The sequence below is a fragment of the Amblyomma maculatum genome, chromosome 6 (assembly GCF_055883805.1).
Source record: "Amblyomma maculatum isolate TAMU_Amacu chromosome 6, ASM5588380v1, whole genome shotgun sequence".
NCBI classification, from domain to species: Eukaryota; Metazoa; Arthropoda; class Arachnida; order Ixodida; family Ixodidae; genus Amblyomma; species Amblyomma maculatum.
Genome location: NC_139349.1, coordinates 32,747,831 through 32,760,219, shown reverse-complemented (window position 1 = coordinate 32,760,219; position 12,389 = coordinate 32,747,831). Strand labels below are relative to the sequence as shown.

Here is a 12,389-nt window from a genome sequence, read left to right as displayed (position 1 = left end):
GTTCCGTAGCTTTAAGTTGTCGTCCCACTGATTAAAGGATGCGACTCGTTCGAACTGAGTTAGCCAATCCTCAACGTCTTCATGCGCAGTGCCATGGAACGATTTCGGCACTCGGGGGTTTTGAACGTAAACAGGAGTACCTTGCATGACTGTCGTAGTGCTTTGCGTGGCTGGCCGGAGGCTCGTTGTTGAAGTGGACTCCAACGGCCCGTGTTCGGGAGGAAGGCCCAGGTTCCTCCGGCTGACACGATGAACTGGCGTGTCCACAGGCAAAAGCTCGGTGTCGTTGGTTCGCGGAGGGGTGTGCGACATTGAGAGGACAATTACCCAGCAGCTCCACCAAAACTGTCACGAAGACAGGGATTTATGGGTACCGGCAACAGGGGCAGATACACACAGTCAAGAGAGAGGTTCCCGAGAAACGGTAGCACGAAGACACAAGCTCAAGAGTCCACAGGGGTTAACTAGCCGAAGCGCGCGAGAGTCTCCAACTTCTTTGTCGTTCAAGCGCTACCTCGAACCGTCAGGTGGCAATATATCCATCATGATACCATATATCCATCAGGATCTCCATATCCATCAGGATATATGGATATGGATATATCCATATATCCATCAGGATCTGCAGTTGTGGTCTAAAAAGCCATAGATACATTCCTTCGGCCAATCTCCGTCGTCGCAGAACAAAATGCTTTCTCTTTCTTCAGCTCCCATGTAATGGTGAAAGCGCGCTGCGTCGACCACTTGCTGCAGGTTCTACAGGGGGAGCACGGCGCCTGTGTCCTCGCGGACTTCGCACGCCGTATTCCCCTGGATGCAGGAGAAGACGGTAAACGAGCACCTGGCCCTGAATGAGCCTGAACGTGCTGTGGATACGCGCTGGGCACCGGGCCTGCTATCGACACGCTGCCGGCTCGTAGTGCGTGAGGAAGAGGGCCCCGCCAGCGGCGATGATGACGCGCTCCCCGAAGCCACGCTGCAGGTTTGTACTGAGAAGCGATGGCATGTACTGAGACAGCTCACAAAGGAACAGAGCGAATCATGTGAATGAAGCAGTGATGGTCGGATAGTAATGAGGGCTTGCGCAGTTATGATTTACGTCTGGAAGAAACTTTAGAGTGCAAACAAAATTAAGAAATGCGATTAAAAATCAAGCGTCTTCATTTTCAATGCCAGGACCGCACCTCAGCGTGTTGTCTCACAAAGCAGGCAGCTTCAGAGGACGATGGCTTAGGCAACAGCTCACGTAATGCGTTCAGCGCTGACATGGCCAACGCTTTCAGAGATTGAAAACATCACAAAGACTTTGTGTGTTGATGTGGTTGCTGCTTCAGAGCACTGAACACACGTACGCAAGACCGTATAGAGAAACCTAGGCCAACTAGTCATTGCGTCGCTAGTCAGCATATTGCTATTCAGCACTGTTTGCTGTCGTTCCTGTCTATCATATCTGCATTTTTATGGTATCTATTACGAATTCACTAGCCCAACAGCAAACGTACTTTGCGTAATGGAAGCGCAACCGCTTCCAGGTTCCTAGCATTTTACGTCTGAGCCAAATGTTCACTGCCAAGCCCAATGCATGCTGCGTAACTTACATATCTCAATGTAACGAATTGCCCAGGTTCCACCGGCGGCTTTGGACCTACTTTGGGGCGTCAATCCCTCGACAGCCATGCTGCAGGTGGCACGTGTTGGTGAGTTTAGCTCTTCTAACCTCTTTTCCTCCAGTCTAAGAAAACCATTCTTCCTACAGCTCTTTTCTTACACGAGAATGTTGAAAGTACAAGTTTGATGGGATTTCTGTAGCCGTATACATATCTTCGAAAAGCGTTGCGTTGCAAAGACATGGCATTTTTATGTTCCGTCCTGGCGGCTGCATCTTGAAGCAAACCGGTAAGACAGGCTTCTGGGCTCGAGCCACAAGAGAATCTCTTTGCCGCAGGGAGAGATAAGAGAAGTCGTAGTGACGGGCTCCGGATTAGGTTTATGGGAGGGGGGGGGGGGGGGGGGGAATACTTCAAGGGACAAGACGCGACATTTCATTACTGAGCGTGTCCTAAACTGTAAGCGAGTCACGTACATTAATTACCTCGATATGTAGGTGCTACGAACCGCCAAGTGTCCTCTACAATTGTGCTTAGGGAAAACTTCCTTACTGAATGACAAGGCGGTCGAAAGACTACAAATTCTGCATGCCACATTTTTCAAAACTGTGCAGCTCAAGCAATGCATTTGCGGTCTTCGTAACTTCGTTTGGATGATAATATAAAAGCTTCCGCAATTGGCGTAGCTCAAATTGAGGATATCTGGAGCTAACAGTTACAATAAATAGTAATCGAGAATTGTGATGTTTAGGCGTTACCTCGTCTGTTGCTTCAGATGGTACCTTGGCAGGTCGTAGAGTAGGAAGAACCTACGAAACGAGAAATCTGACTTCACTGAGAAGATATCTCGTATACATGTGCTGCTCGCACCTGAGATACAGCCGGGGACGGATGGACAAAGAACCGTGAAATGATACAAATTAAATGCATTTAAAAGCCAAATAAATGATGAAATTGAATAGGGCCATGTGCAGAGCAAGCGCCACAGAATTCCTCTATAGTCAAACCCACAAAATTTTAGACATTATCTCGGAAAGAGTTTGAAGTGCATTTTTTTTTTGCGCTACTTGCACGATAACAACTAACGTATGCGCAAACCTTCTCTCCACAGGCTTATGGATTTCATTTTCAAAAATGCACCCCACTGATAAATTTTCAGTAGCAAGCAGGCTGCTTCTTTTTCTTTTTTCTTCTTTTCTGTGAGCGCGGGAAAAATTACGGCAGCTAAATTTCGCTACGCATCGCAATCTTAGACCATTTCTATTATATGCTAATAAAGTTATGTGCGCCTAATTGGTTTTCTGCGGCAGTCTTAATTGCTTGTAGCGAGCGCAGGGAAAACTTCAGAAGCAAAAGTTAGGCTCACTTCGGAAGCACAGACCATTTCTATCATGAAGTCCATAAAAGGATATTACGATATTCCACAGGTGCCTCGAAGTTATTTTCATGAATGTAGCCTGCTGGTTTTCTATGGCAATTCTAATTACTCGGTACGACCGAGCAAGGGAAGAACTATAAATCAATTTTTACAATGCAGCGGATGCTTAAACCACTTTCATTAACATATAGGTATAAGTCTTTTACAATATCCCACTTTTTACCTCATAAGTAAAATGTGTGCCAGAATCGAGGACTAATTGCGTACGCGTGTTTATTATCCTTCCTGGACAGCTTCTGTTTTGTTTGTCGGCTCGCCATTTCCGCCTTCACGAACACTACAATACGAAAACTTAATAGAAATTGAGTCCGCGCGCGTAGTCCATTCCTTTGAGCGCTCCAGATGCAATGGCCGGCATTAATTTGAAGTACGGAATATACCGAAAAAAATTGGTGACACTTTACTATTCTAAACCAAGTTATAAAGAACGGGAAGCTCCGATGGATGATCGCACGCGACCTGATGTCGTCGCCAAAGAGTTGAAGCCCTTTCTCAGGCGCGAGCCTCGCTCATGGCGAAACTGGAGGAGAAACTGCTGGCTAAGCAACTGTCGTTATACCCTCTCCTAGTCACGTGGTATGACAGCGACGGAGCCACCGAAAGCGAAGTGCCCTCTCATAGTCAGGCGGCGTCACAACGGAGGAGCGTCCGCAGCTCTGCCTCTCCATATTTAGTCACGGTATAGTCACGCCTATAGTGAACTAGAATATGAGTATTATAATTCACTATAGTCGCGCCTAATCTCCGTCGGCTCAAGGTGAAACGCTCGCCAGACTTCACTACGGAAAAGATAGGGTGTTAGAGATGTTCGCTCTAAGGCGATGCAAAGGTCATATCGAGCACCACCTTGAAATACAAGGCTCACCTGCTTGCAGGCGTCCGCGCATTCCAACCCGTGCTCGGCCACCTGTTCCGGTGGCAACTGCGGAAACTGTGGCAAGGCGATGCAGCGAAACCTTCGGGCTACAGCCGCTGCTCCTTCTGGCGTGCTTCCCCTGAACACCTGGACGCGGCGCTAGAGACACGGGCGCTGTCGCTGGCACTGCGCGCCTTCCTCTCGTGTCCAGGATCCCCTGAGCTGGCGCTGCCGGGTCTCGAGCACATTGACCCCGAGCAGCTCTTCTTCATCTTCTACGTGCTCAACCAATGCGAGTCCAATGGACCTGACGTGCAGCGGACCCTAGCTGCGAGGCACAGGGTGAGTGAAGAAGCTTCTCTGGCACGTCCTTTTGCTGGACAGAGAATGATAAAAAAAATTAGGAGGATTAACTGCTGAACTGAATGTGGAGCGAAAGCTTCGGCTGTGGATGACCTAGCGTTGCATCGAACACAGCCAGCGTTACGTTGAGCGCATCAAAGTTCACCGGCTTTCTATGCAGAACCCACTCTCATGCCTTGCGCATGCGATGTCGGCAGACGCTTTCCTGTTGCACTCGGTCAGCTCTCCGTGGCAGTGCGCATGTTGGGAGGGCGCGGGGGAGTAGGTGGTGAAGGGTGGCTGTTCCTGGCCCTACAGGGCTGGGACAGGTAGGTCACCGCCAACTGCGGCGGGGGCAAGCCTGCCACCGAATTTTTATCTGTTGTAGGCCGTCATTGCACCCGCCACCGTTAAGGTGGTGGACGACGGCTGTTGCGGTGCGCGTCTTTCTCTTCCTCGCCTTTTTATTTCTTCTCTATTTTCTCTTCTGTCCGCACGAGGCAGCGGAGGTGGCTCAGCTACAAAGCCAGTAGCAGGCCCATGCATTTTCTTTTCATTCTTTCTACAGCCACAACAACAACATGTTGGGATGCCGATACCCCCCTCCTTTCTGTTGCGAGGAGCACGTACTTGAAGAGTCGCTGGGTGATCAACGAACGGTTTGCGCATGCGCAGTGAGGCTGCATAACGAAGAGCGTGACGTCATGAGTTGGCGCAACGGTGGAGATTGGCGCGGTGCAGCAACGCAACACCTGTGGAACGGCGCAGTTAGTTGCCATGTTTACCGCACATGAGCAGTTGTGGCCTAGGACAGGCACGGAGCAACTCGCTTCTACTAGCTTAGTGTAGTTTTCTACGAAACAGACTTCACGAAGTTGTATCAGATATTTATAATCATCTGCCGATGAGGGCTGCCGACGACAACTAGCAGAGAGCAGGAGGCCCGGCCATATCACTAATCCACCGCTTCCCTAATGAGCATAAGCCTCGTGGCCAGGTGCTCAGCTTTGAAGCAAAAGGTCTGGTGCATAGTGGTGGATAAGCTTATGTAGTTTTCCGATTTGCTACGCAGAGGGAGTGGAAAAGACACAGGTCAAACAAAGTATCTGGAGGAACGAGGGACATCGACGCCAACTACAGCTAGGTCATGAGACGAACGTGCGGGAATTGCTTGGTTGTTTGGTTCATAGGAAGGGAAATGTTCAGAGTCTGTCACACTTGCTCTGTGGACACCTAAACCGCGCCGTAAGGGGAGGGAGGAAGGTGGGAGTGACAGTGGAAAGAGAGAAAGGGGAGCATTGCTTCCGCTTTAGACCTGCTCCACTGTATGGCGGGTGGTCCAAGAGAGATTTTTTTTTTCCTTCACTGGGGTGTGCGCGGAAACGTGTCATAGAGAAACTTGGAAAATTATCACGAAGAACGTGGATCCTATTAACACTAACATCATTCAGCGCAAAACAATAACCAGACGAAAGAAACATACTAGACAAGTTCTGCCCTGCGTGTGTCTTTCTTTTGTATGGTGTGTGTATTGCACTAAATTAGATTGCCTTAAGACCAACTATTCCATCTGTTCACTGTTCTCAGAAGTGCCGTCCGTGTTTCTGCTCTTATTTTGAAGCTATCGATTAATAAATTTTACGCAGTTCGCTAATATACCGCTACTGCAGCTATGGCAAAACTCCATCACTTCGCGGACCTTTTTATACACGCTATTTATATCTATTCGCACAACAACTGGAGGCGCGAATATTTCAACCTGTTAACGTAATTTGTGGTAGCTTAGTCATTGCTACTCGCATTTATTCGTACAATTCGTAAACCACTAGAAGCACGAGAAGCATTTCAACTATAATTCAGTAAGAAAGAGCTCTGGGGGAACCACAAACAAAAACGCTGAACAGTTTCAAGAATTTATTCTGGAGTGGTTTGGCACAGTGAGGAGTGCGCGCGATGCAAAATTGTTTGCCCCGTGAATAAACGCTTTCCCGTGCCCTTCGCTTATGTGTGCGCGTGCGGGTGTGTGAACCCATCGCCTTCTAAGAGAAGCAGCTTCCGGTCCGACTGCTGCTTTCGTTTTCAAATTACGCTTCATCGTTGGAACGTACCTTACGGTATACCCTAGCTGATGCAATTGATCGACGGCTGATTGGCTGGGCCCTTCATTACGTCTGCATCTATGTTGACTTTACATTTTACAGCAGCGGGACGATGGCGTCCGCCCCGACCGCGCTGGCTGGGTCAACCGAGTGACGTCGGCGAATGAGGACTTCGCCAGGGCCTTCAGGTGTCCTCCGCCGCTGAGGTCGCCGAACCCCTTCCGCGACTGCAGCATAGCAGCTGCTGCCAGCGGTGGCCGGACCGGACACGCATAACAATGCGGGCGCTGCGTACACGGCGCCCCGACGAATGGGGCTACCTTGCCTCTGCATAAATATTTCACACGTTCGTCAAGCAATCACAGCTTTCTATCTCTCATTTCTCTGCCGTAAACCAGTAGTTATGATGTTCGACTACTGGCTACTAGCAGACACTATCAAATGTTGGCCACAGTACAGTATACTTTGATAGAAGCAAGATATAATGAACTGCGGGAGTGATCTAAATTGTTAGAGCTATAAAAGGGACACATCTCGCATGTGGCGACACTATGTCAGTGGAACTTTGACAACTTTTATGTTTCATACTGGTGCATACATATATTTCAGCGAGCATTTTAGATACGAAAACAGGACCTGACGGTTATTTTATTGGAGTTAATTAGATTCGGTCTCTGCCAACATACCCAGAAAGAAAGATCTCATGGGAAAGTTTCGGAAAAGCTTACTGGGTAGTAATCATATTCCCGTTAAATCAACATTGTGAACTAGTTTAAAAATTAGCTAGTACTTTTAAAAAATAACTTTGCGTCCAAGATCAAGCAAATGGTAAAATTGGACGGCCAAGTCTGAAACAGATCATCATAAAAACTTGTAAAACGCAACAACAAAGAACGTCTGTTTTAGGAACTAAACTGGACTCCTAGCTGCTTTACTGGCAGTCAAAGCTCAGGAGAATTCAAGGCAGATCTTGAAACTAGGGTGTCGACACCGCAAACGGGGCACAACATCTATCTGGAACCGGAAATTGAAGGTTCCTCAAATGAATATTTCTAGTAAATTCGTTATAGTAGCGAAACTGGCGGGAAGTTCCGTTCGCAGCGCTCTACTCAATCGCTTAACGTTTTTCTTGATTTTGCGTTCCTCTTTCGACCTGCACTTTTATCAGCATAAATAAAAAGAGTGATACACGTCATAAATGACCATTTTTACAACCTCCGCCCTTCCCATCGTAGTAATATTGGTATCTTAAGTCTCTCAAATGCAACGAATTTATCATTTTGTTCTTTGTAGCTATAGCCTTACTTGTCTAATCTCCTAGCGGAAGAACTTGGAAAGTAGTGCTACTTAAAAAGCGGTTTTGAGTTACGGCGGAGTCTTAACATTTCCTGCTCACTACAACAAATTGCAAAAGAAATTATAAATAGACCTAGTTCTCCGCAATATGACGCTTCTTTTTTTCTTTTTTGCAAATGACACCTAATGCAATATTAAAATTCTACCTCGAAACGAAAAAACTTAAAATAGTGACGATTAAAAGCAAAAGGACTGAACAAGGTAACTGGAAAGACACCATAGAATTAAGACGTTTGCCAAAAGTGAAGCATCACTAAGAATTGATTGAAACAAAGGAAACGAAAGGATGCATCAAACTTTGGTACATTTCAATACGCCGCTAACTTGTCCCGGCGGACAAATTTGGGAAGAGGTTTTATCGGCGAGCAGGGTTGAGGCGCCTGACCTCAGTGTGCCTCCGAGAATGCCTTTACGTGACGCGGCACTGGCGAGCACGGGTCTGTATCCGCATGTTTCGACTAGATCCACCAGCACAACGTATGAAAGCACCAGGCAGCCCATGAAGCACCAGGTAAGGACGAACGACTGCGTCGGCGAAGTCAGGCAAAGACGCCAGCTTCTGCTTCACGCTGTCATCGGACCGGGAGTAGGCGTTGAGTGGGAAAAAGAGCCAGCCGTTCATCAACCAAACGATGGCCGGAGTGCGAATGCTCGCGCTCTATTTTACACTCCAAGCGCTGGTGAAAGGCAATGATGGCTTGGCGGGATACCGCTATTCTGTCGCCGCCCTCGCGCTCGTACAAGCCCAGAACGACGCTAACGAAGCCAGCCAGAATGACGCTCGCGAGGCCAGGAGCCCGTTAACGAGAGGTATGCTGTTTCTATGGGAGTCATTTGCCGATGGAGTCTGGAACACGCTTCCAATCTGCACAAGTTAAAATAAGCGTTACGTTTCAATTGATAGCAACATTAGGAAAGTAGTGGATATCGAAATTAGTCAATGAATTTACGCACAACAGTTTCTCGGTGGTGCTACTAACTGCTCATCAAAAATGCAGTGTTTGTATTCCAGCTGCTCTGCAGATGAACTACCTTCCCCTTGGAGCCGTGCTTTATTACGGGGGTAGGTAAAGTTCACTGCTTCATTTCTTTTGCTATGCTATGAGCCGTATGATCTGTTGTGTTTAAATGCAGAATAATTTGCCTTGGACACGAAAACATGTTATCAACCAAGGTGAAACTTTGATGTAGGTGGTGTCGCATTGCAGAAGAGACGCCTGCATCTCTGTGTCACGTCTCTGTTCTTTCGACTCAATTAGAATAACATGATTTATTATTTTCACACTTCAATTCACTAAAAACCTACTTATCAGTGCCTCTTTTATTTTTACAAAATAAAGGAGGCATTGTATTTACTCAGCAAGCGCTAAGGACTTTGTGTGAACGCTGTCAATGCCACCTGCCACATTCTTTTTCGTTTAGGGCTACGCTTTTTAATGAGCAGATTAGACAGGTACTTGGCATGTTAGTTAGATTAAGTATTATTTCGTGTGGATTATTACCGCGACAGCGATAAAAGCCCTAGCTGTTCTGAAGAAAATCCGGCATTATCGCTGTTGCCAGCCAAACATCAATGTTATACGTATCTGGTATAAGTGATATGGCGAGCAGATACGCCTTTGAGTTGTGAGACGGAACGACGTTGGGAGAAGCTGCAATTTCGGGTTGCTTACTAGAAGTCACGAGGTTGGGATAATATTCAATCTTCCAGGGCTTTGCTAGGCCACCCAAGCACGCTCCTAGGGATTGGCTTTATATCTACGCCTTATGGTCGCTTTCGACTGGTATAGTGGATAACGTGTTAGTTTCAGACTATGTTAGTAAGATTGCGTGAGATATTAGAGGCACAAATTAAGGGATTGGTAAGCTGGAACGACCTGTACATGAACGAGGAACCGCGAGAGGAGTCGCAGACGAAATACTTTCAGCGAGATGATAATGCTAAGTTTGATGCAGTTGTTAGAGATCGTCCGCTAGCATCCCCATGGGCGACGGCGAGGTATAGTAGCCATTGCTTTCCGCGTGTAAGCGTTACATGGCTAGGAATGCGGAGGCCGTCACTTTTTAAACCGAACAAGAGCGCTTGGTTTCCTTCGCTGCATTTGGGTAGTCAGTTATTGCCGCACGATGTCAATTCTTTTTTAGTGCTGGGCAGCACGTTCGGTGATTCTCGCTCTCTGAACTCTTTATGTGCTGCATCTGCATGCCTCGCGTCTACCTCTGCGAACTCAACTATGTCTAGAGCCAGCACAAGAGACTACGTTATTCTGTCTTCCGCTTACCTCATTTGTCGGTCTCTGCTTTTGACACGCAGATGCGAGCAACGCCTGGGGTTTCGAAGTTGCCTTGCTAAGTGTTTTAGTGCACCTTCGAACTTATCTTGGTAGGTTAATGCTTGTACATGAGCACTGTGGCACAGTAAGACAGCCGGAAAACGTTGGCAACTCTCTCTTCATTTGGCCAAATTGCACATGTCATGCTGCTCTACAGAACAGCAAATAAGTAGAGTATCTGGATTACATTCTTCCTTATCAGGTGTTCGCTTTTCCCCTAGTTCGTTTTCTTGCATCCTGGCAGCCTATTCTTTGCGCATGCTGCTGCCTGCTAATTTGTTTTTATTATGGATGACTAACAACTTCAGCCACAGCCTGTTATCACAGCGAAAATGCTGGCTGGTTAAATCATTGAAATTGCCGGAAAGCATGTACTTATGCGGTGACTAAACCAATTTTTAAACTGAATTTCTGTATACCGATTAGAGAGTATAGGGATAGGAAAAGAAAACACAGGTCACATTCCTGAAACACAAATGTCTCGAAACACACAAACTGAAATGGCGAAGAGGTGAATCGCAAATGTGGTTAATGGTCACATTATGAGGGAATTATCAAAGATGTTTTCAACCAAACATCAATAATTAATAAGTTGCAACACTGAGGCACGTGCGTTGGGTGTAGCATGCCTCCATGAAAGTGCCGCACTAGAGCACTGCGTTCACAGCAACCGACACCTTGTTACAGGGTTCAGGCGTGTGTTCTCGCCGCACCGGAAAGCTTCGGAGAACACCTTAGTGTGTCTCAGTGCAGGAGAGCAAGGGTCCACTTCATCTTCCGCCGACTGTGGCGGCGCCGCACAACGCATGAAACACCAGGCGATGAAGAACATTTGTGTTGCACTGAAGTCGGGCAGCTCAGCAAGCCGGCGGTTGTCGGTCTCACCGGCGTGAAGAAAAGCGTCCAGAAGAGCGCGAAGCGCAAAGTGTTCTTCGATGACGCTGGAGTCCGAAAAAGCAAATGTCGCTGAGGTATCGGCCTCCAAGCACTCACGAAATCGCTGCAGGTGTAGTCTGGCCGTCGTGTTCATTTCGACGCGGTCTCCTTCGTACAGATCTAGCACTATACGGGAGGAAGCGAGAGCGACGTGTCTTCCCAGTCCGCCGTACTTCACCGACGCTGTGGCGCCTGCGTCGTACAAAGGGTGTGCGAGAGCAAAAGGTACTAGCACAAAGTCACGCTCTTCGAACCTGATTTGGGCGAGGCGCGTGTACACGAGCGTGCGAGGATGGAGACGTCTCATCAGAGGCTGATCGGCCTGCTTTAATGCACGCATCGCTGCCACCCAGTTGCGCGCGAACACGCCGCCGAGGTTTGGCCACCCCGGAATCGGAGCGTCCGAGACTTGGCTGAGCTCGGTGCTGTAGTCAAGCACGGAGAGTGCAGCGCCGCATGAACTCCAGGCATTAAGAGCCCGAACATCTGGAGCAAAACTCGCATTAGTGCTGAGCAGGCGAGTGAAAGCCTCACGCACCGAGAGCAAGATAGCCTTCACGTCTATACGTGCCTCGGTGTACCATACTAACCTGCTAAACAGAGTGAAAGCCAGGTCCCCCGTGACTAAATAAAGTGGAACCAAGCAGAAAATGGCATGATAGAATGCTCTCCCGCTTGTTCTCTTGGTTGCTTCAGGACTTACGAGGCTCTCGTGAGCAAAGTGACCCGCATACCGGACAGCGTACCAAGACACAAAGAGATGCGTCTTCTCTTCCCCATGCGTCCGCCAGAGGCGAGAGAACGTCTCCACGAAACGCAGATGCATCGTTTGAAAGGTAACCACACTTCCAGTGTTCTGGAACTTGGATATGGTCCTGTTCCACTCTTCTGGGCTTTCGTACAGGGCGGCCTCCACGAGGCGAGCGGGTTGCCTCTCGGACATCGTTTTGGCGAGGTCAGCGAGCATGACGCCTTCGACATCCTCGACCTCTTCGAAAGTGACGGTTCCCTGGAGAGCTGCCGCATCGCGTTGTCCAAAGGCATTCCGCAACAAGGAGAAGTACTCCAGGCGCTCAAGTCTGGGCAGGCCTGCAGTGTGGATGATGTTGCCGGAAAGCGCAGGATTCAAAATAACAATGGCGCGATCCCCGCCCGCTATCCTGACTTGTATGTCCAGTATGCTGGGCCAGCTCAGCTTAAGTGCCAGGTATGTGAGCGTGTCGATGACGCTGGGGTTGCCAGAGCGAGCGGGCCACACGACGCCAGCTTCCAGGAGCCAGGCCTTCACGAGTGCTCTGTCGTCTCGTCGAGACGCATACAGGTCGTAGCAGCTACGAAAGAAGGCGGCCATTTGCTGCACGGCATTCTGTCCTGTGGGCGGCACCTTGACGTCCTGGATGAGCCGCGACATGACTGCAAGCG

The 12,389-nt window shown here is 48.5% G+C and overlaps 1 protein-coding gene across 1 annotated transcript in view; it reads left to right on the top strand.

Annotated features, from left to right (window-relative positions):
• Window positions 1-6,782, top strand: part of LOC146185424 (uncharacterized) — a 31,828-nt gene extending 25,046 nt beyond the window's left edge. The window contains exons 8-11 of the mRNA XM_084607817.1: window positions 754-982; window positions 1,625-1,697; window positions 3,921-4,243; window positions 6,445-6,782. Coding sequence (XP_084463943.1) covers window positions 754-982; window positions 1,625-1,697; window positions 3,921-4,243; window positions 6,445-6,618 — 799 coding nt within the window. The 3' untranslated portion in view covers window positions 6,619-6,782. The remainder of the gene's footprint in view (window positions 1-753; window positions 983-1,624; window positions 1,698-3,920; window positions 4,244-6,444) is intronic.
• The last annotated feature ends 5,607 nt before the right edge of the window (window positions 6,783-12,389 follow it).